This window comes from Lepidochelys olivacea (assembly GCF_965140295.1).
Source record: "Lepidochelys olivacea isolate rLepOli2 genome assembly, chromosome: 12".
NCBI lineage: Eukaryota > Metazoa > Chordata > Testudines > Cheloniidae > Lepidochelys > Lepidochelys olivacea.
The window spans coordinates 28,373,352-28,398,300 of record NC_140422.1 but is presented as its reverse complement, the minus strand read 5'-3'; the positions used below and the strand labels follow the sequence as shown (position 1 = coordinate 28,398,300).

General features: G+C 39.2%; 1 protein-coding gene across 1 annotated transcript in view; it reads right to left on the bottom strand.

Moving 5' to 3' along the window:
* The window catches only part of CDH8 (cadherin 8), a 190,378-nt gene that overhangs the window by 128,387 nt on the left and 37,042 nt on the right, over window positions 1-24,949 (bottom strand). The window contains exon 2 of the mRNA XM_084644378.1: window positions 7,320-7,614. Coding sequence (XP_084500504.1) covers window positions 7,320-7,614 — 295 coding nt within the window. The remainder of the gene's footprint in view (window positions 1-7,319; window positions 7,615-24,949) is intronic.

The following is a 24,949-nucleotide window of genomic DNA, read 5'->3' as shown; positions in this document are numbered from 1 at the left end:
GCTTATTATTGCCTATCTACCTTTCATTCTTATAAACTCCACTGAGGTTATTCACAATATACATGAAAGATATATATAATTTCCATTTCTTGAAAAAAATCCCTTATTTAAGTGACTCCTCAGTGCCAGAGTTCAAGAAGTTGATTATGCACAAGATGAGCAAGTAGTGCAACAAGAGGAAGTGATGATATACATTTTCTAACCGCTGTTACATTGTAGTCATATTTTACAACATTGACTTTTTTTTCCCTGAGCTTTTGCACTACCTTTGAGTTTACCCTTTGGGCTAATTTGTAGTTGACCTTAGTAAGATAGTCCTTTTAGTCAACATTTTTGTGACAGACTATCATTGATTTAACAGTCATGCACGGTGTCTTAAAAATCTATATCTATCTCTATATATGGGGGGGAGGGAGGGAAGAGCAAGAGAGTGTGGTAGGACTTGATAATATTACATCTTGGGTTTTTATCACAACTTTACAATTTACCAAGTTACTCCATCATTCTTTATACCAGACTTGGGATGTTGATGATTTACAGCACATTTTGTCCCTTTTGGCAAACAATTTGTAACTGGAATAGAATTAATACTTTTGGGAGAAAGGGAAACAGACAGACAGACACACACACACACACACACACAGAGTGTACCACATGCTTTTTATATGCGTGTTGATGTGAAATATGTCCGTTTTGTACGTGTGAAATAACAGATGGCCAAATTAATTGGAATTACTCCTGATATACAGTAGTGCAACTGGGGGCAGATTTTGGCCCAAAGAAAGCACATACATTCAGATTAAAACTGCAATAATAGCAAATACTAAACTGAAAATCCAAACTCTTTTCCAAGAAAGACTTTTTCCAAGAAAGAAATCTTTGAGAAACATCATCATAAAGAGATGTTGGATTATTCTAAAATAATTCACTCACTCAATTTTTTGACGCATTGCAGGTGCAATTTATTTTTAGTGCACTGCCATGCTGCATCACACTATGTACTGTGTTTTATTATGACAAGTGACGGGGAACTTTCTAATAGTTGGAGGTTTAGGTCAGATAATCCATGAAACGTTTGGATGTTTGTCTGAAATTAGCCAAAAAATGTGAATATTCATTTTTCCAGTCTCCCTCTTTCTTCTTTCTCACCTCCTTCCCTGCACCAGCACATCTGTCATTCTATTCAATGCATCTTTCTATTCTCCTGAACATTTGCCGCAGACCATTAGCAGACCTCTAAGCACCCTTTGCTCAAAACAGAACTATGGAGCCTAGCTCACTGTTCCTTCCCCGAATACCACCACAGAACTGACAACAGTTGAGGAGAAGGAAGCACAGAAGGGGGACTTATCCAGGAATTTTCAATTATACACTATGGGATCAGTTCAGTTTGACCTGGTTCTTCTTCTTCTTCTTTTTTTTTTTTTAAGCTGGCTTACTCATCTGTATATTATGGCATCATTCTTGGCTGTTACACAGACGATGCAAGTTCAGGAACAAATTTAAAAACAAGTGAACCACTGGGTACTCCACCTTTCTTCTCCATACTTATCTGGATCTCTTTCTAGGGGTTCTTACCTGAGTTCTCTTCCAAAATGTGTCCCTTTAGGTCTCATGATGTTTTAAACATATTTGTAAGAATGCAGCTTAAATGCCATTGAAAGCAAGTTATTTCCTACTTCCCAAGTGCACTCCTGTGAGCAGCCCTGCTACCATATGCTGCCACACAGGAGACAGGCGTTCAGATTTGACTTCCTCCTGCCTTCTCACCCTTGGCTCCTCAGGAGATCAAAGTGTAACCCTTCTGCCCGTCACAGTTGGCAGCAACAAGGGCCGGGTTCAATATCTAGGGGATTCATTCCAATAACACAATGCAAACTGGCTCGAGCCCCCACTCAGTGACCTGGGACAAATATATACCACCCCCGCTGGGCGCCTCCAAGAGGCAATACTTCCCCTCTCGCAAGCACATAGTCTGAGTGTAGCAAAAAGCCTTTTAATAACAGAGAGAAACAATGTGGCATTATGTTGGGGAAACACCACAAACAGGATTCGTAACACAACCCATGAGCAAAAAAAACCGACCCCAAGCAAATTGGGGCATGCTCTTTCCCTTTGGTTCTTTAGTCCAGCAACCCCAAATCACCCAAAGTCCCAAAAGTCCAATGACCCAAAAGTCTCTGTCTCTGGTCATGGCAGCCCCAGAGTTCGAAAGTTTATCTGCAGAGCTTTACCTCCCAACCTGGGTGGAGATGGGGGGGAGAGGAGGAGAGAGGTAAGGGGCACCTTACATGATCTGAAGTTGACCACCCCACAGCTCCATAGGCCTTCGCTCCGTTCTGCCAGCCGCCCCACGAACTGCTTCGCTCGCCTCCGCTCCACTGCCCCAAAACAGCTCCCGCCGTCCCACAAACTGCTCCATCAGCCAGTCCATGAACTGCTCCGCTCCACGTCCCACAATCAGCTCCCGCCGTCCTATGAACTGCTCCACCAGCCTGTCCACAAGGCACTCCAGCCGTCCCACAAACTACTCCACAATATATCTTCAGGCTCCCCACTACTTAACACAACGCTCAGTGATTTCAGCTCTTAGTCAGTTCAGCTCTTTGGTGATTTCAGCTTGTAGCACGGGATCCTCAGTGCTGGTGCACCATTAGCCCAAAGTGAGCTCAGCAGCCTGTAACTAGGCTCCTAATGGAATCAAAATTAGCTCTGATATTCCACAGTGGGGAGAGGAGGAAGTGCAATTAGCGTGTAAGGCCCTCATTCAGGGGCCCATGCCACCAAGTATTAATACTTGTCCCCAACCTCTCTCAATTCACAGAGTTTTGGAACCCATGACCCTTGCCTAGCGAGTGCTACTTAGTTGATGGTGAATCCCTCCATCATAACAAAAGGACAAGTACAGTTCCAAGCACAGTTCCCATAATCAGGGTAATAACAATTTATTCTTCCTGCCCCAATAACAGAGACAATGGGGATCCCACAGTAGCCAAAGTGACCATTTGGGCAGCTATGGCCTCATTCTATGCAAATGAGATCGGCCCCTGAAGTTCTTTTCCACAATGTGCCACACCTCACCACCAGATGTCAGGGTGGAGCTCATCCTGACACTGCTTACAAAAGCAATATGAAAACTGTACAGAACATTCAGTCTCATCGAAGAGGGATGGAGGCTGAGATGGACTAGAAGGATGATTATTGTGGCAGAGCTGAAAGGAAGGAAACTGAGGGTTGAGGTAAGGGTGAATTGTATGTGCTCCTCAGGGCTTTTTCTGGAGCATGAAGCCCACTCCTTCCTCAGAAAAAAGAGAATGATTTCAAATTATTCCTGAACACTGTGACTGTGCACACCATTCACCATTGTGACTGTGCACACCAGTGTGTGTGTGTTCGTGCAGATGCAAGAGTGTGCAGTCAAGACAGCTGAAAAGTCAGCATCATTCCTACAGGAAATAAAACTGAAATAGAGATTTCCTTGGCATCATTTGCTGGAGGAAGGTCCTGCAAACAGTCATTGCAGGGAAACAGGATTTTCCAGTGTCATTCATATACAACAGATGCATGTGTTCATACTGATTATGTATGTAAATGCATGTATACATGCGGTGTACATGATCTCTAAAGACTGTTTGCATGTGCAAAGTTCCAGCTTCCCCACAAACATGATATATTATCCATGCTGTAGATATATATATATACAAGAGTGCATGTCAACTGTACTATCCATGCACTTATTCATATAGTTAGCACCTTGGGACAATGTTTTTTTATAGTGCCCACCACATTGCTGTCAAATAAGAAATTATAACATGCAGCAATATAAGATATATCAGCTGTGTATATTATGTTTGAAAAGCTACACTATGTCTGAATCTCAGTGAAAGAGGGATGAGTTAGTTTTGGAATGCTAGAGAAATTAATGTGTATTCACTTGTATCTTGTGTGTTACTTTCTCCAGCTATCCAGAAATGAAATGACTTGTATAGTATTTTCATTGCATAAGCACTACACATACCATATGAGTTCCTCTCCAGTGTCAGAACATTCTCTCTCTCTCATACACACCAGTCCCAAGTTTTCCACACTTACTATCTGATCACCCTAAGAAAACCCTACCTTAGTGAATACTGTGTTAGTGGAAAGTATCACACAGTTGAAATAGAAAAGCTTGGGTGGGTGGAGTTCTCTTAAAGGGGAATGAAGTGGAAAATGGAAGCAAAATACTGAGAGCACAGCAAAAAATAATAATCTCTAACTCTGGAAGAAGAAGAAGTCAGTCTTTCCCCTACATATTGATAGATGATGGAAACTGATTTTAAAACAAACATGACAATACCTAAAAAAGTTAAAATAATTTATATTTACTATAGCTATTGATACAGCTTCTAGTTGGTTAAAAGGAGGGAGAATAGCCAAAGAAGTAACAGTAAAATTGGTAAAACAGCAACGTTCTTGCCTTCAAGATGTCAGCCTTGACTTTTAGTCACATTACAGGTTAACAGGAAGAACTGTGTATGCTGCATTGGTTTCATAATTATTCATCATCCACATAATTCAGTGAGATACATGCTCTGGGTTCAGAAGTGGCAGCTCAGAATTAGGGTTTGTATTTGCCATTGGTGCTTTTTTGGAGTAATAGGTTGAAAACAAAGTACATCCCATGGAATGCTACATAAAGAAAAAATATAAAGCCTAGGGATATTTAGACACATACACTGTCCTCCTGTCTGCTTCATTCAGCAACATTGGAGTGCACAAATATATGGTAATTATAAATCCAAGCCTTCTTTTGAGATGACTTATGGCTTGTTTTCACCTTGGTTGTTGTTGTTATTAAGGGCTTGAATATTAACTATACCATTTGAAAATACTATGCTTATGGGCCATATTGTACCAGACAGAAGAGGCCCAGGCCTGGTAGGCTCAGGGGCAGAGCTGTCCCACCTCAATGGGAATTTCAAGAGCAATTGTGCATCTCTGTGCTTCTAGAATGAGACGCTGCACCATCCCTACTCTGTCTTCATTGTAACTCTCTTCTCTTTCATATATCCAAGGTTAACATTCTTGATACCAATGTTGGTCTCATCTCCTATAACCTCCATATATAATCTTTTGCAAAGTCCTATCACATCTTCTTTAACATCTCCCCAAAACATCCTTTTTTTTCGTTATCCCATCTGCTAAAACTCTTGTCCATATACTTGTCCTCTTGCTTTGATTACGGTAGACTTCTACTGTCCAGATTTCCTACCTCTCACCTTTCCCTCTTCAAGTCTGTCTAAAACTCACTTCTGATTTCATTTACCAATCCTGTCACTCTCCCCATACGCTCCTTTCTCTCTCCATTGATTGTCTGTCCTTTACCATATCACTAGTTTCATTTGTACCTAATCCCATTCACATTCCATATGCTTTTCCCACCCTTTCACTTTACTGGCCCTTCATTGCCTTTCTCCTTCTCCGTTTCTCCCTTCCTCTGCTCTCTGCCACCATCTCTTTCCTCCTCAGTTGCCTCATTAAAGATCGTCTCTTTCAACAAAGCCTGCCCCTTCTCATCAGTAACCCCTATGCTTTCCTTCACCTGATCCGCTACACAGTGCCCTGTCTGATTTGCCTTTTCTTACTTAGATTGAAGCTTCCTTGAACAAGAATCATGTGATATCTTAATCTATGTTTCTAAAGTGCTACATACCATTATGGGATATATAAATTATTCTTAATAATATAATTAATGCTCAGGAACCATTTCCCCCTGCAGGCATATCTTTGTGTTTCCCTTCTAGTTTTTTCTTCGGAATGCCCAGTCGGTCCAGTTCATATAAGGATTAGCCTACAATTTCTTTCTTGTCCCTCCCCCTTTCAATTTAATTAAGCCATTTTCTTGCCTAGAGCTTGGCAAAAACATCATCTGAAACCAGGTCTACATTATGTTTGCGCTACTATACAATTAAAACAGCTTAGCATATTAAATGTGTTTTGGTAAAGAAATTGACATTCAGGCTAAAAACGCATATACGAATTTCAGTAGAAGTGATTCAAAGCAACCAAGACATCAAAATCTGGAGAAGAATTATAACTGATATGCAAACCCTATCGTAACTATGCCAGTGCTACTGGGTCTGCTGCAGTTAGATTTGAAAAGTTCCTCATACAACTAATTGTACTGAACTGCAGGAAGATGACAGTTCTAGCCCCATATATCACGCGCGCGTGTGTGTGAGAGAGACTGGAATAGAACGGAATGCTGTTTTCCAAATTCTTTGACAGGGCACTAGTGTGTTTGTAAAGAGGCTTGACATGCCTTCAAGTGAGCATCTATGTATATCTTGCCTTGACAGCCATAGAGTACAAGAATTGCCAAAAAACACATTACTTTCAGTTTAATATTGGTAAACCTTAGAAATCGTTGTTTATTTTCTATGGCCCAATTCTGATGTCCTCACTCACACTGAGTGTTCTGCAATTAGTCACGTTGTTTTCAATGGGCCTACTCTCAGAATAAGATACTACACACTGAATTTCAATATATTCCTAGGTGTCTGTATCGCTCTACCTATCTGTACAGGTATATGTCTAGACAGCTGCAGATATAGATATATAAAACAAAATGTGCACCAGAATTGCACAATGAAACAAACATATCCCCATTCAAGACATATACAAAAAGACATATGAAGGAATATAAATTAACACATTACCAATACACTCTATTAACAAGTACGTTTTGCATGTATTTTCCTTTCCTTCAACCACATTCGTTCCCTTCATCTTCTTCTTCCCAGCTTTCTCTCTTTGCCCATACTAACTCCCTCGTTTTCAGATCATATGGCTAAGTGGTTAAGCCCACTATCAGTTTCCAGACATAAGATCTTTCATTTTCATGTTTTTGGCTGATTATAGTTATACGTGGAGGAAAATAAATGAGTATGTGTCCACATATTGTAGGTGCTACATCTGTGTACAAATACACACAACCCAATAATTAAACATCAACAAAATAGGATTATAGTGGCATGTTGGAATAAATCTTGATAAATCCTCCTCAGTAACAATACTCCACAGCATCATAAACAGACTATAAACCTGGGCCAGTGAAGTATTGTTGTGCAAAGAATACCAATTTAATATAACTGATAGTCATGTTCTTATTACTGAGGATCTCAACCTATTGTCCTACAGCTGAGCAGTTTGGTCAAGAAAGGATTTAAAAAATGAAATAGGAATGAAATAAATATATATATTTTTCCATCATTAGTGTACTGGGTTATTTTAAAGGGTGACTTTTCAAAGCTCTTTATATGTTTAGGCGTACATACCCACAATGGACATTTCTGGAACAGTGGCATGATATGGGCCATCAAGAAATTCTGGTGCATTGTCATTGATGTCTTGAACCTTAATGATGAATTCTGAAGGCGGCTCCAGAGGTTTGTTTGTATCCCTATCAACTGCTTGCGCTGTTAGTGTGTACTCTGCCTTTTCCTCACGGTCAAGTCTTTTCATAGCATGAATATCTCCAGTCTTGTCATTGATCACAAAGATTGTCCCAGCTCCATCTCCTGACAGGATATACTTGATTTTGCTGCTTCCAGGATCCAAGTCTGTGTGTAGCTAAAATGACAAATAAGCATTTTAGTGATAAAAACCAGCATTTACTTTTCGCATTGGTCTAGCCATGCATTTCTCAAGTTATTCTTTTGTACTTTAATCTAAGATCCTTCGATCCATATCTCAGCTTGAATACGCAAGGAGAGTAAGGACTTGTATGCATACTAATCAAAATTGAATGTAATCATAGGCATAATTAGACTTACTATTTAAAAAGCAGCTGTTTTATATATTTAAATCCCTATTTCTAAACATAAATGTCTTCAGATCTATTATGAGCCAAAATGAACAAACACTAAATGTCCTTAATCAATTAGATCAAGGAGCAAATGAAGGATAAGCAATAATATATTTTTAAATCTAGCTACTTATTTTCATGCATTACTTCCTTTCAGCTTATTTTCAGAAAGTGATGGGTGTTTAAAAATGAATTAAACACATTTGGCAAGTTTCATCTGAGTTAATGTTTTTAATTGACAGCATTACCAAAAATCTTACAACTGCATTTTAACTCAGTTGTTGAACTGAACTAAAAAGATTCTTAAATCCTTATTCCCAAAGGGTTATTCATGAAAGAGTGTTTTGTGAAAGCAAGCTACCAGAAAAATGGAGAACGATTATTTTCCTTGGACACACTTTTCTTCACAATTTCTTTCCATCAAAAAAACGATTTTTAAATTGTATTTAGTGCTTCAGCAAAATGAGAAGATAAGATTAGAAAACTCTGAAATAACACAGAAAAAAATCCAAATGCAAGCAGATCTTCTCTTACACTTTTCAGTCTTTGTCAACTAAGTGCTTGAACCAAAGCTCACTGGAGTGGGCTCTGGAACAACCCTAAAATGCCAGGTGAAATCAAATAATCAATTAATCTTCAAGTATAAGATGTGTCTTTTATTATTTCAAGTTTATTAATGTCAATATATATTGAAATGAAGGAATATATTATTATAATTCATTTATAGTGATATTAAGCCAACCGGAAGATTACTTTAGTTTATACACATATTTAACGTTCTTTGAACACATTTAGTAAGGGAAATTGTATAAAAAAGAGTATCATTTGAATTAAACATCTTGCACATCTTCTTCACAAAATATGTTCTGATAGAGGTTTGTATAACCTGGTAATCAGCAACAAGCACCTAACAGATTTTGCTTTCACAATGGTCTTCATTAGAGGATAAAATGAGATGAAAAAATTCCTTACGTATTTGCTGTCACCCTATACTGTAATTGATGCACCTAAATGATCTTATAGTTATGTGCTTTCATAGATATTTTTCAGGTTTGGATCACAAATGTTGATAAATTAGCCCATACCCTTGCTTTGAGGTACTTGGGCTTCAGTAAAGATGAGACAGTTTACATAACAATGTTAGAGCACCTTGCCTAGCTTCATCTCTAGATGACTGCAATTGTCCGCTGTGCTTATTGCAACAAGTTTGGTCTTCTGGAGTTGGATTTAGGATTTATACAGTAGTTTGAATTTTGGACAATCAGTTTGAATCTTTGGAAGAGTTGGAGCTGGCATCTGTTATTTGACTTCCAGCCATATGGAGCCAAACAACTTAGTTGTCCCACAAAGATCTTCTGGGTGAAATACTGGCTCCATTAACTCATTCTATCTCCACCTGCCCTTCATACCCTTTTTCTTCCTCCCTTCCATCTTCTCTATCGCCCTGTCCTCCTCTGATCAAAACCCTAAAACAAACAAAAAAACACAAAACTAGCATGATGTTCACAAACCATCACTCTGTTTGTAGGTTCTATCTCTTTCCCTTATCTTTGTCTATCTTCTTTATAAAGAGTGTAAACTCTTTCAGACAGTAGGGGACAGTCTACTATTTTTTATTTGTACAGTGCCTAGCACAACAGAGACTTGTTCCTGATTAGCCCCTAGGCACTGTTTTAATAAACACAACAAACAATAACAACATTAATGTCAATAGCAAAATCCGCAATGATGTCAAATGTGCCAGGATTTCATCCCTGTGTTTTGATGGGCAATCTACCGTGCGTTGATGATTTATGTCTTAGTATGTTAAGCCCTTAAAAATTATTAGATTTTTTTAAGTAGAAAGAGGGACATATAGAAACTTCAGATGCTGTGAATGGGTTGATTCCCCAGTCTGCTATTAACCTAGCATGGACACAAAAACACAAGACTGAGCATGCATGCGCACGCTGAATGTGCAAAACTCAATCTTATCTGCAAAACACAAGTCTTTCTTCTCTCTTTCTAGGATTTTCTTGTTTGTTAAGAACAAACAACATAATGCAAGACTGACTTTCCTCCTGATTTGGCTGTTCCTCTCCCCCCTGCACAAACAGAACTAAGTATTATTCACCTTGTACAGTTGTGTTTTCTCTGAGCATGCTCAGTTGAGTTAGGTTGATGTGATATTAGAATATGCCTTTGGGCACTTAATCCCTATTCAACAAAGTACTTAATTTAACTAATTGATTTAAGTGTGCTTACAGGCCTTTCTAATTAAAGACTTATTTTGGAAAAAAAAATCCTGAAAGTATTTTTCTGATGCATCTACACTGGCTAATATTTGAGACTTTGCTAATGAGGAGTGGCCAAACCATCAAAGCTTAAGTCTAAGAACTAGCTGAGTAACAACACAAAGAACACTTTGATTTGTGAATCAGAATTTGGCTAATTAAGTGTAGAATCATGGAAGAGGAGTTGTGGAAGACAGCAAAATCATTAAGTGATGGCAACGATTTTTTAAAGAAATTGCTCAGTTAAGGGAAACTGAGTTAACCATTGAGAGAAGTATGTGCATTCAATAACTGCACAAGACCCATCACCATGGTAGAGACTGAGACTGCACTAAAGAAGATGAAACATGGGAAGGCAGTGGGACCTTACATGGGACCAATTATGGCAGTTAAAGCATTAGATGATGATCTAATGATGATAAACTTCAACCATTTAATCCCCCAAACTAGAAAAACGGCCAATGAGCAGCAGAAGACCATGCTGGTACCTATCTTCAAGTGTGAAATGTATGTGCAGAGGAATTACAGACGCATAAGGTTAATGTGTCATGCAATTAAATGGTTGGAAAGAATTATCAGGAAAAGACATTGTAAGTGACTAAAGCATCAAATAAATGACAGTCAATTCGGATTTATGGCAGGAGGGTAAACAACTAGAAGTACAGGGAGAATCATAATGAATAGCATTTAGTGTACACTGAGAGAAGGCTTATAACAGAGGTTCTAGAGAATAGATATGGGGTCTATGGCCACACAATCTACCAGAGATGTGTTCAGACTATCATGGATGTGTCGGAGGGCAGTACAACATCACTGAGAAGCAGCTGCAGCTACAGTGATCCATTCACAGTGAGGGTAGGTCTATATCCAAGGTCAGTCTTAAGTCCATTCCTATTTGTGATTGCAATGATACCTTCATTCAGGAGGTTAGGGAAGAGGATCCATGCAGTCTGCACTGTGCTTATGATATTATATTGTGTTGCAAAGATAAATTCAAACTGGAAAAGGATTTAGAATGATGGAGGAGTGCATGAGAAGAAAATGGTTTATGGATTAGCCAACAAAAAATTAAATACATGCAATGCTTCATTGAGCGGGACAATGAGAAACCAGTAAAACTAGGTGATATAGAGTTAACCTCTGTGCAACAATTCAAATACCTCAGTTTAGTAATGAGCAATGATGGGCATGTGGATGTGAATATTAGGAGTCTCATGAAGAGTGGTTGGTGCAAATGCAGGGAGTTGGTGGGAATTCTCTGCAATAAGACTATGTTAATTAAAGTATATAAAACCATGATTAGGCCATCCATAATGTAAGGATTGGAATGCTAGCCAATGAAGAAGAGAGAAAAATAACTACTTCACACTGCTGACTGAAAATGCTCAGGTGGATGCTGTGTGAGATGAGAGCTGACAGCCTACAGAGAAATGATACAAGCCATGATATAGGTAGCTCCCCTCATGAAAAAGCTGAGGGAGCATGAACTGAGATGGTTGGGTCATGTGAGATGAGACATAGGATTTGTTGGCCAGAGATTACAAGAGCTATTAGTCACAAGTCAAATACAAAGACTCAGAAAATGGTTGTTCGAGATGCTGAAGGAGTTCATGAAGATCAGTGTCACCTTAGAAAATGCACTCAACAGGAATGCTTGGACATGAAGAACAGGAATCACTAACTCTGACTAACAGGTCACAGTGAAGGCAAAGAAATCTAGAGCCATGGAAGATTTGCAGAAGTTCTTTAATCATATACTAGTGAGACATTGACATTTGGGCTGAATACAGCTCATGGTTACTATTAGCACATTGGAAATGTGCCCAAAAGAGGTAGGAGTGCCCAGAAGCATTTTATAACCTTTAAACTGCAATTGATTAGGATCAATGGAAAATACATTTAACTCCCCCCCCCCCCAAAAAAAAAGATTAATCTGGGTCAAAAACTATAGTGTCAGGCACCAGCCTGCAGCAGAGCCAGTCTCCTGGCAACTCAGTGAACACAGCTGGTCCTGATATAAGTTCTCTGATAGACTGTGGCACCTTATTGGTTGCAGGAGTCAGTAGGCTGGCTGATACTTAAACTCAATAGCACCAGCAGTCCAGTGGCTGTTTAGCACAGTCCTAATCTGCAGGTGTGCTTTATACTGTCCCTGCCTCTGCCCTCTCTAGCCTTGCTTTAGCCCCAGCCTGTACCATGTCCTGCTCCAGCCTGAACCTGTTCTTGTTCTAGCCCCTAGCTTCCTCCTGACTTCTGATTCCTGGCTTAGACCCTCTTCTCCTTCTGACTGCGACTCCTGTTAACTCTTGGCTTTAGGGCTTTGTATTCTGACTCCTGACCCTGACCCCATCCTGGATCCAACTCTAATAGGTAAACCAGACTCTTGCCTGGTCACTGGCCACCTAGTCACTGACAGTCATATATTCCCAGCCCTTTAATATAAAGCAAATGATAAATGTTGCATTTATTCAAATTGTGTTAATCCTTTATGGTGAGAATCCAAAGTCAAAGGTCAAAACAGCTTTCTGAGATATTAAAGTGCTTTAATACGGAAACTTTATAATAAATAACCTACATAGGTGCCAATGTTTCTGAATTATTTTATTGTTTTGATTTTGGATCTAACTGACATCATCACCTTATAGCTTCAAAGCACAAAACTAAGTGATGTTCAAAGTCAGAGAGCATATTATTTTTTCCAACTAACATTCCCTCTGTTGTATGAGATATGAATGATAATAAAAAGCAATTGTCAAGCTTCAGCAGGCTGCGTTCGTGTGAAGGTTCAAGATCATTACACTCATAATTCTATAGGGTCTAGGTGAATTGATAGAGAGGCATAATCAAGAGGATAAACGAATCTGAGTTTCTGCTGAAAAGTCTTCACAGATGTTGGAAATATGAAACTGCTTTCCACACCTGTACCTTTATTCATTACCTCTGTGCCTGGAAGCTAGCCTCCTATTTTTCAGAGTGGTATTCAGAATTGTAACAAAAACATATATTTAACAAAGGGGAAATCGCTATTTACCACCCAGATTCCAGTACTAGACATGATCCCAGAATTAAGAGGAACATATACCTAATGGAAAACTTAATTCTATCCAGAGATGGTGACATTTAGTTCCCTTGCATGAGACCCAATTAATTAGACTTTCTGACAGAGAAGTCCCAGGGCAGTGAAATCCCTCTCAACCCCTGGCCAAGCTGAAGAGTTGCAAATGCAAACATCCCCGTCTCTTGAAGTAGCAATCACAGTTCCTCTATCCAACATATTCATGTGCTAATTGCCCTTAGATTGTCCATGCATCCTTCCCATAGCATACCTCTGGTCCCAATGGTGATACAGATGTCTTGTGTTAATACTCTGAGACCCTCAATATAGCCTTAGCACAGTCTTAAGTAGCACAGAGGGCTTTACAGTACTTCTCCACATCAAGACAAATTTCATCCAGCAATGAACCCCACAATAACTAATATCCATTGGTATAATACAGCTGCTGATCAGTGACTTCAATATTATTAATATCATATGTATTGTACTGCCACAATACTAACTTTATTATTCACCGATTAATGAACACATACAAAAGAGTGTTGCCAACACATTTAGTCAGATATAGCATATAGTTATAGTCTTCCACATTGTCAAGGTTCCTCCCCCACTGTGAACTCTAGGGTACAGATGTGGGGACCTGCATGAAAAACCTCCTAAGCTTATCTTTACCAGCTTAGGTCAAAACTTCCCCAAGGTACAAAATATTACACCCGTTATCCTTGGACTGGCCGCTACCACCACCAAACTAATACTGGTTACTGGGGAAGAGCTGTTTGGACGCGTCCTCCCCCCCAAAATACTTCCCAAAACCTTGCACCCCACTTCCTGGACAAGGTTTGGTAAAAAGCCTCACCAATTTGCCTAGGTGACTACAGACCCAGACCCTTGGATCTTAAGAACAATGAACAATCCTCCCAACACTTGCACCCCCCCTTTCCTGGGAAATGTTGGATAAAAAGCCTCACCAATTTGCATAGGTGACCACAGACCCAAACCCTTGGATCTGAAAACAATGAAAAAGCATTCAGTGTTTTACAAGAAGACTTTTAATAAAAAATAGAAGTAAATAGAAATAAAGAAATCCCCCCTGTAAAATCAGGATGGTAGATATCTTACAGGGTAATTAGATTCAAAAACATAGAGAACCCCTCTAGGCAAAACCTTAAGTTACAAAAAAGATACACAGACAGAAATAGTTATTCTATTCAGCACAATTCTTTTCTCAGCCATTTAAAGAAATCATAATCTAACACATACCTAGCTAGATTACTTACTAAAACTTCTAAGACTCCATTCCTGTTCTGTCCCTGGCCAAGACGACTACAGACAGACACACAGACCCTTTGTTTCTCTCCCTCCTCCCAGCTTTTGAAAGTATCTTGTCTCCTCATTGGTCATTTTGGTCAGGTGCCAGCGAGGTTACCTTTAGCTTCTTAACCCTTTACAGGTGAGAGGAGCTTTCCCCTGGCCAGGAGGGATTTCAAAGGGGTTTACCCTTCCCTTTATATTTATGACACACATACATACCTTACAAATACACAATTACCCTCAATGCAGGAGAGAAATTGCAGAGACAAATACTTTTTCTAAGGACCTCTCTATTTGCAGATTTAAAAGTACCACTGCACAATAAAAAAAAGGTAATATACTGGAATGCTGATTATTCAATTCATATTAAACAGTCATAGCCTATAGAAGTTCAACTTCTTGGCTAAATCTGTATACTTTTATAAATCCGTTGTGTGTTTGTGGTTTTTGAAAAAACCTAGAACTAGATGTGTGGTAACCGACTCCAGCACAACCATGGGAGAAATCAACAATAATTGATCTTGAGTCTCTAGCTTCAGTTCTGGGATCCAGTGGGAGATCCACTGTGCTTTTGGCGGGTGGTAAAATGTACTCCCTTCTGCTTCCAGTCACCTAATCTGCCCAATATGGGGATGGGTGTGGACTCTTCTCTCAAGTGTATCCTCCCTGCCCTAGAAGCTATACGCTCTTGGGAGCACAGGGCTGGAGCAGCAACCGTGCTCGCTGATCACATTGTGACTGCAAGCTGTGTGGCTGCACAGAATGTGGGAAGAAGGAAATAATGCTCTTAGGGTCTGACCCAGCTCTATTGAAGTCAATGGGAATCTTTCCATTGACTTCAGTGAAAGTACGATTTAGACACAAGAGCCATCTCTGACCCTGGTGCCCAGGTACTGGTGGAGACATAATCCAGCTTGTAATGAGCTAGAGTGTCTAAACAGAGGAGCTGCCACCCCCATGTCAACATATTAGGGGTGAAACAAGCATAACCGCAGCAATAATCCAAAAGTGAAAAATCACAGCCTATTAGAAATATGCTCTTGGATATTTTTAATTAGGAAAAGAAAAGACTGCACCATGAAATGAAGTTTTATTTGAGTTCATTAGAGAATAATTAATTCAGCCATGTATAATTACAAAGGAATTACCCATCACTTCTTTCAAAGGAAATTACACAATCTGCATTTTAAACTTCATTTTAAAGCCTTGCATCATTCTTCTGAGAAAGCACCACATGCTGCTCTCACTTTTAGAATTTCTAAGTATATTTCTTAAAGGGATCACTGGTAAATCATTGATTCCATCCACCTCTGTGAAACTTTATATATTATCCTAATGCTCCTTCTTTTCCCCTTTTCTGTGCCTGGTATGGAAATCCTGAAGGGTAATCTTTCATTTCAGAGGCAGATCACATTTAATGAACCCAGAGAGACAGTTTCTTTAGCTTTCTGGACTCTTTCACAAGTCCCTATGGGTTCTAAGGCACTCTAGCTCATTCTGTAAAACATACTGAAAGATTTCAGTGGCTTCTGCATTCATTTATATACATCACTGCTTCCAATAATTGTAACATCTTTCTCATGCTGTGATCCTTTTCCTAGTTATCTGTCTATTCTTCCTGTGTGTCTTCTGGTTTTGTTAGATATATGAAAACAATTAGGTGGTAAGAAAAATTTTGTTTTGTATTTTGGTGAGTTGTGACAGAAGATGATGTGTGTGCTCATCAACAACCCAAGGTATAAAGGATCATTCAGCATTAAACTCCATAAGACAGGCTGCAATTTATTTGTACACAGTGTGGAATTAATAAAGTGATTGTAATTTCAATTCAATAGCATCTATTATTTTCTTCATGGATGTGCTGGTCCCTTTAATAGTAATGGGAATTATATCTTCATAGCAGGGGGAGGGAAACCAAATATTCTGCATTGCCATAGAGTAATAACAAACACGGGGCACAGCCTTGTTCTCACTGAAGTTAACATCAGTACTTCCAAGTATTCTAACAGGAGAAGGAAAATGCCCATGAGGTATTTATGGTTTCACTTAAGATATTAGGATCATGTAACTATAGTATTTGTCAATGGACTTTCCTGTTCAGCTGCAGTTCCATAACCATATTCAAAGAGAAGTAAAGCAATAATACCCTTAATACTTTCATCCAATGGTGTAACCACTGGGTTTGTCTGCCTCAGTTTCCTACACTGTCAATTACAACATCTTTGATTCTCGATGCCTTCTTTTATGTTTCAATGTATTCTTTGCCATTGCTTTTTTATTTCATTTGATTTGCTAATTCAGTGTGTGTTTAGATTCATGCCTCAACTGTGCATAAACAGATTTTTATCATGTACCTCTCACTATCTCCTTATGAGGTATCAGAGTGCGCTGTGGGCTAAAAATAGAGCAAGGACTGGGAGCCAAGAAACTCCTGACTGTAACATTGACTGGCTCTATGGCCTTGGGCAAATCACATAGGTCTGAATTCATTCCTGTGCCATGCTTGAACCCCTCATACCATCATCATGCTCACACACACACGATACTGAGCCTGCCAAGGGTTGCTTCAGTCCCCACTGCCGGTTAGGGCAACAAGTGGTTCCCTAATTTGCTCCTAGCTACCTTGTATCAGCCAGAAAATAGCCAGGTCATGGGACACGCTGGCCACACACACTGTCATTACAAGACCATTCCCAACTTACCCTAGGATTCCCAGTTTGAAGGGGGCTCTTGGGAGGGTGAGGATTTGGCTTCACCAGTCCTGCACCTAGCAGGGAAGACCTCTTCTGCCAGGGGTATTTGGCTTCACCAGCTCTGGCCCCTGACACAGACCCTAACAGCACATTTCCATGGCAGCTATGGTACAGCCAGGTTACAGCTGTCCCCAGAACTCCTGGAGATAGAGAGCAGAAAAGATAGTACAGCCTCATATTGGTTGTATTTATTTATTTCAGCTAAACTGAGGGTTGCAACCATAACCTTTACTTGCCTACTCCCACCCCCAAACTGGCCAGCTGTTGTCTCTCTTTCCTACTATGCACCTAGACTCAGTCTGAGACCCAGACCTCTGGAACACATCCTATGACATCCAGAGGATAAGGTTTGCAGTGTCGCAGAGACCTCTTACCACTCTCCATTTAATAGAAACAAGGGTCATTGTGTATAGGAATGTCTCTATACACCACTCTAGGAGGAATTTGGACAGTCCCATCCAATGTGTCCCTTTTTAATTTCTTTAAAATTCTTCTATTTATTTACACTGAATTTATTTCTTCTGTGCTATATTTTTGAGCCATATTTTCACTTTCCTCTTCTAAAAGTCTTATTATAACTTGCTACCCTATATACTCAGGCAGAGAGATCATCAAACTTGAACACTAAGACCTTTTTGTGTTTTTCAAATGATTTTCTCAAGTGAATGTCAAAGCAATATCTAATAATACACACTCTTAGGATTGCAGAATAAAATATAAAATTAATCACTGTGTACCCACAGCAGTAATTTGAAGGCTGCTTACTAAATCTGTCAAACCAGACAAGCTGTAGCCTACATCTGCAAAGGCAGAAAAACACAATAAGCCAGTTAGGTCAAAGGTGACAGAATGTTTCTATTTACTTAAGCATATTTAAGTTGTCATGATTTTACAGTTCTGCATTATCCTGCTGAACACATTGCCAAAATGCTATGCTTTTAGCTGCTTTAACCACACTGACTTCTGCACACCGTGACTGGTAGGTTGCCAGAGATAATATATTAATGTGTCTTCCTTTTTAGTTTCAGAATTTCCATACAGATAGAGTGTGTTTTGTTATTTCATAATATTACAAAATTAACCTGCAAATGGAAAAGTACAATTTTGTGAAAGTAACAATTTGTTCAGACATAAGGTCACATTTCAGTGTTTGAACATCTGGGAGGTGAGCGTTCTGTCTAAGGCCACAGAATGTGCAAAACTGACAGTGTGAATAGAAAGCTCTCTTCCAGCAATTGGCTCTCAAACACATCCTGAATTTAAAAATGTAAACATTAGTTATGCAGCCAGCCAAAATCGAAAGCCATTGGGAAGGTGACTACTTTATCAGTAGGAGGAAGATGACTAAAATATGCATTGTGAAGAGGATTTAAATATTAATTATAATATAATTATGCTGGTATAATATAACTATTTTTAAGCAGACCCACATGCCTGGACGTAGTAAACTGAAACTTTAAACAGCTAGTGTAGAATTTTCAAGTTAGATAAATGTGTAGGACGAAAACCTAGACATATGACAAATTCCTGTGTAGGTCCTGAACCAAGCATTAATCCCAAAGCAATATTGTTGTATTTACAGTTATACAACATTAAGGCCCTCACATTTCACAGCCAAGTAGAAATGTGTCAGGGCATTCTTAATTTTTCCATTCTCTCTCAGTTCGAAAAAGACCATGATAAATCGCCGTACAATGATAATCCATTACAGAAAGTGTTGGTTGAAACCAGTTAATATGGTTTTGTGCAAGTTAACATGAAAATCTTTGCCAGTTCATTTGCATGGCTTTCAAGTTTTCTGGAAATAATTTTCAATGGATTTCCATAGCCTCATGCATTCCTGAAAATCTCTTGCAGATCAACTCGCAACATTGATATTTAGCATTATACAGAATGATTTTGAAATTTCATGCATTTGAAATTTGTCATGATAGTATTACGGCTGCTGTCTTTGACGATATTGACCTGGGGAAGGATAGGAGAACACAAAATACCACACACACACACCTATATTATACGTGCAGACATACAAACACCTGTGAGGGATGGTTGAGGCACACTTAGTCTGCCTTGGATATGGTAGAATGGACTAGATGACTTCTTCAGGTCCCTTCCAGCCCTACATGTATAGGATTCTATGCAGACACACAAATATGCATGGGCACACATGTGCTGTCCTGGTGAGATGAGGATGAATGTATACACTTATGTATGTGCTGGTTCCACAGGAAGCAATATCCTGTAGCCAGCATTTGGATCCTGTAGCCAGCATTTGAGTGAATACTGAAACTGATGGCATAATGATTCTCATTATTATCTATTATGACAGCACATAAGCCAGCCTGTTTCCCAATAGTGTATCCAAACGCGTTGCTGATTTTTAAGATACCGACTATGGGCTTGATTCTCATTTATACTAAAGTGTTCTGGCCTATGAAAACCAGGGAATAATGTAAAGAAAGATACAAAATGGCAGGGAATAATGTTAAGAAAGATACGAAATGGATTCAGCCATTCTACATATAACAGCAAATTACAAACTAGTATCACAATGGCCAAAATATAAAAACATGATATAAACCAGCCTCAAGATGCATGATATAAACCAGCTCCATATACATCTGGGATGGGCAGTTACCTAATAAGGTTTAGTCTGGATGTTTATCCAAACTATAAAAACTCATAGAGATCACTACCAAAGCATATTACCTGCTCCACAGCCACAGTTCTCCTTAAAGCTTGGCTGGAGATGTATTCTTGTGTGAAATGACAGCCAACCTTCTATTCCACTCCAGGGTCTTCCAGGGGTGAAGGTGTGAAGTCCATGCAATGCCACATAGGGCCACTAACATTATAATTGTCATCATAGAGTCAGAAGGGGGAATCTTGAATTCTTACGAACCCATGGTCTGGGTGATACTTGGATTTAGTCAGCTTCTTATAACTGGCCAACACCTGGGGCACTAAGGGACGTTTTATTTGGCCGCACATGTCAGTGAATTTTACAATGCTTCCTACTGTGTCCAAAAGGAGCAGTGACGGGAAAGAAACAGTCACACAGAAGAGATTGGAGAGTTACAGCCCCTTCCTCCAGATGACATCAACTGATTGTGCTGGGGGCTGTCTAGGAGATGGAGTACTGGGAACCTGTCAGAAGGGTACATGGGAGGGCATAGGAGAGAGGGAGAAATCTTGTAAAGAGGAGAAGGAGGGACAATTTCATTTTTTTAATTGGGGGCTATGAATATGATCCAAACATCAGGCTACCCAAATCTGACTAATGTTCAAATCTTAATATTATATTATTTGCATGTTCCTAATATAATCCGAAAATACCTCAACCAAGATTATGAGAACCTCCAAATAGTTTTGGACAGCTGGTAGGACCACTGTAGGATCAGTTGTATTGATCTTATTAGTATTTGCATTATGGAAGCACCTAGAGGTCACAGTTGACATTAGGGCTCCATAATGCTGGATGATATTCATACATATAAAAAGTCCCTGCCTAGATTTCACTATCTCTGATTAGGGTGAAGCTACTCTTTCACAGCATTGAACTGCTTTTTCCACAATTAGAGTAAATCCAGAACAAACACTTGTAGTAGTAGCTAATCAGAAACTGTCTAACTTCTAGAAATATCACCTACTGATCAGTATGACTCAAACTTATGGACAAGAGATGTGTTTTGTTTCTGAAATACATTTTTATTTGTAAAAGGAAAGATGAACTATTTCCTTTGCAGGACAGAGGTTCTGGGGCCTGAACTCAGTGGGACTTTCCCTGGACTTCAGTGGACACTGGACCAGGACCAAATTCTCAGAAATTAGGAAATGCTAGAATTAAGGGTGTTTGTGCAACCTTAATTCAGCCTCTTTGTGCATATGTATTATGATACAATCTCTAGTTACATGATCACATAATATTTTTTAACAGCTTTAGTGGGGAGACTTTTCTGCCCATTCCTCCCCAGCACAGCCCCTCTTGACCCGCCTCCAACCTGTTCCTGTCCCAATCCTGTTTCTTCTCCACTCCTGACTCCTCATTCCAGTTCTATTTGCCTTACCTAGCAAGTCCTGGCCTCCACTACTCTGTATTCGCATCCCAGTCCCAGTCTCTTTGCTCAGCAAGTCTTAGTCTCACCCCTCCGGACTTGCTGTCCCAGTTTCCCCCTCCAGACCCCTCAGTCCCAGTTCCAATCTCCTTGTCCAGCCATTCCCAGTCTCCCTCTCCCAGTCCCGGTTTATTCCCCAACTCCTTGTCCCCGGTCTTCTTGCTAAGCCAGTCTCAGATGCCCCCACTCCTGATTCCTCAACCAAACTATTTTCCTTGCCTCTAGTCACTCTCCCAACCTCAAATCACTGACACCCAATCTCCTTCCCCAGGTTCCTCAACCACTCTCAATGCACCTACCCTTGGCTCTGTGTCCTAGCCTCTTTGCCAATCCAGTCCCTGTCTCCACCCAAACTCCTCATCCCAGTCTACTCTCACCACCCTCAAACAGGTCCAACTCTTGTCCCCTCTGCATTTGAGTCAGGCAATTTCCTCCTCCACACTGCTTGAGCCCAGCAGGGGCAAATCACTGAGAGCACAAGAAAGACAGGCTCCCTACTATCAGATTCAGTTGCTTGGCCTTGACCCCAGCCCCAGCTAGCCCACCATAACCCACCTACAATTACAGGGAAAGTAATGCTCATCTTCAGCTCAAGCATGCTCCGTAGGGAACCGATAGGGAACTTAGCTGCTAAAATCTAAGTCTCTAATGAGCATCTCTGAACTGCAATTTTTCAAATACTTATAACTACGCCAAATTCAGGCAGATTTTCATGGGAATTGCAAAAGGCACATCTGTGACACATATCCCATATCCCTGTCAAATTTCAAGTCCTTGCTTCAAAACATGGAGGTGCTGGAGAGATTCAAAGAAAAGGCCACCAGAATTTTTTAACCTGGGAAAACAATGTATTTTTCTCTGGCTTCATTCCTGGAAGTGGCTAGACTATTTTGGCTGAAATTTTCCAGAAGGATTACACCTGAGACAGACACCCAGCATGGAAAATTTCAGCCTGAACAGCTAAAGTTTAGCAAAGTTATAAGAAATGTAAACCTGGGTCTTAGAATGGGAAACGACAGATTACTTGAATAATAGGCAGTGCTATCAACCTACCTATATTAATATGCCCTGCATGTTCAGGAGGTGAGTTTTACTATGGCATATTACTTCTTATATCTAATTATGCATTCATCGTATGACAATTTATTGGAAGTCCAATTAAAATGCTAATTTACCACTAGCCTACAAGTTTATTATTTATACCTTTCTAATAACTAATAAATCACATGTAATTGACTTTAATAAAGCAAGATACATAACAAGACCAACAATTATCTGATTATGAGATAATAAAGTCTTGAATACAGCAACAAATTGAAGTAAAGTAAAATATTTGAGAGAATTTATGGTCAGAAAAGCTTGCTTTCTATATTTACTTAGTATATAAGAAGTAGCACACTTTGTCTACCTAAACAGATAAGTATGTCATTATCATTATGCAAACAGGTACTGATGTAAAAATTAGCTGAAAAGATAATCTACAGTCTGATGCTCCCTTAGCAAAATAATATTAGTTTAAATGCTTTGTTATTTGTGTTAGGGCAGTTTTCTCCACAAACAAAAGCCACATGTAGATAATGAATTTGTCATGGATTATAAAATTCAGCTCTTCTTTCCTGACTCAAACTGGAACCATGAAGGCAGTCAAAATATGAAACACAACAAAACTAAATCTTTTATTTTCCCTGCATATTATCAAATATTTATTGACTTATTAAATGTTTCATTATTGACTACAATTGGTTTCTGAGCATCTATGTGCTTTTCAGCTACACTATAGTTCACTGTCTCTGCTTAGCTTTTGCGTAGCTTTTCTGAGAGAAAGACAGAAGCCTACAGGATGAGAATGCTGGAAGCCAAAATCTTCTTCAATGTAGCGCATAACTGCTGCTGATTATAGTGCAACATGTTAGCAAGAAGGCTCAACAGGGAAACCCCATGGGGTTTCCATTCTCTGCTTCTTTTCAGTGTAGGTTCTGAGAGAGTATGACACAGTGGTAGAACAGGCTCACGTAATATTTTTAAGAGACAAATAATTAGCAAGACTATAACTGTCCTTTTAACTAGTGTGAGCAATCCCAACCTGACAACAAGAACAACAAAAGAAAAGAAAATATACAGTAATTTCATGGGAATGCAAGACTATTTTCATATAATTGGATAGCAATCTCACCCCTTCCCCCCCACACACACACCCATAAAACCAGAGAGAGCTATAGACTATTGTTTTGTTTCACATATTATTGATATACAGGCTTAAAAAACAAGTTCTGGTCTATGATGAAATTTTCATAAAGATAAACTGGAAAATCAGGAAATCTTTATTTAATAAAAATAATCACAAATAGCTCAAAGAACAACTGCCTAATGATGATCTTTAATAAATAATAATCATACATTATACTGACCAAGCTATATAAAAACATTAACAGAAGCCATTTGTTAAAAGATTGATTTGTATTGTTTAGTAAATCCTAGAAAATTTACTTCCCCCCGTCAACTCGGTGACTCTGTCCTTTCACAGCTGGTTTCATGATTCAAGTTTGATGGTTTCAATTCAACCTATAACTCAAAATCTCCCCACACAGTTTGACAATATAACCACCCTCTGCGTTGTCAAAACCAAGCTGCTAACATGAATTCTAAATTACTTCTTACCACCCTCTGGACCAAGGCTGAACTTATTCAAAAAAATAGAGCACAGTTGAAAAGCCAGAATCATAGCTCCTGTGTAAATAAGAGAAAGCAAGAGAGAGAATTTCAATATAAAAGGGATCCTGATGGTTGCCCTTTTCTAGCAGGAGGGAGTGAAGTGGTGCAAATTAAGTGATTATATATAGGGACAGAAAATAGTGAAAACCTGGATAAAAGGGTCGGTCTAAGGGATGCAATATTTTCAAAAGTAATGGGGAGTCTCCATTTGCTGAAATCTGGTTCCAAGAGGGATGGAAAGAGTGAGGGGAAAAACAACAACACAGAAATAAAACTGTGAGGGAATAAAGTGAAAACAACAAAAATTGCAGCAGCAAATGGAAAAGCACTACAAAGGACTAAACAAAGAGCAATGTGGAAACAATGGGATGGGACAGAGAGATAGCTAAAAATGCCATTCAGAAGAAAGTTACAAGAATCTTTGGCAATTTTAATCCTGCATAGAAAATGAAGCTGAGAACTAAACTGCCAGATGCCAGTTTATTGATTACAAGATGTCATCTGGTTACATACACAAAGACCCTCCAAATACCTAAAAGCTAGAAAGAAACAAGCTATGTACACTTGTGATAATGCTTACCATAAGGGTTATATGGAGAGCTTTACATTTGCTTAAGGACCTTTACTTTTAAAGAGAAAAAACAAGACAGAACAGACTAGATTTCACAATGAATGCACTTCTTAAGCCAACTGTAGAGAAGCAGGGGAGTGTAGACACAATAAAAAGAATGAAAGAGTAGCTTGAAGAGAAGTAGTTATTCCAAGAGCCGCATACAAGGAAAAATGAGAAACTACAGCTGGATGATATCAAGGAAAATATGTTACTGAAATGTGGGCAACAAGTTATTTAGAGAGATAACATAGATTGCAAATAGCTTTTC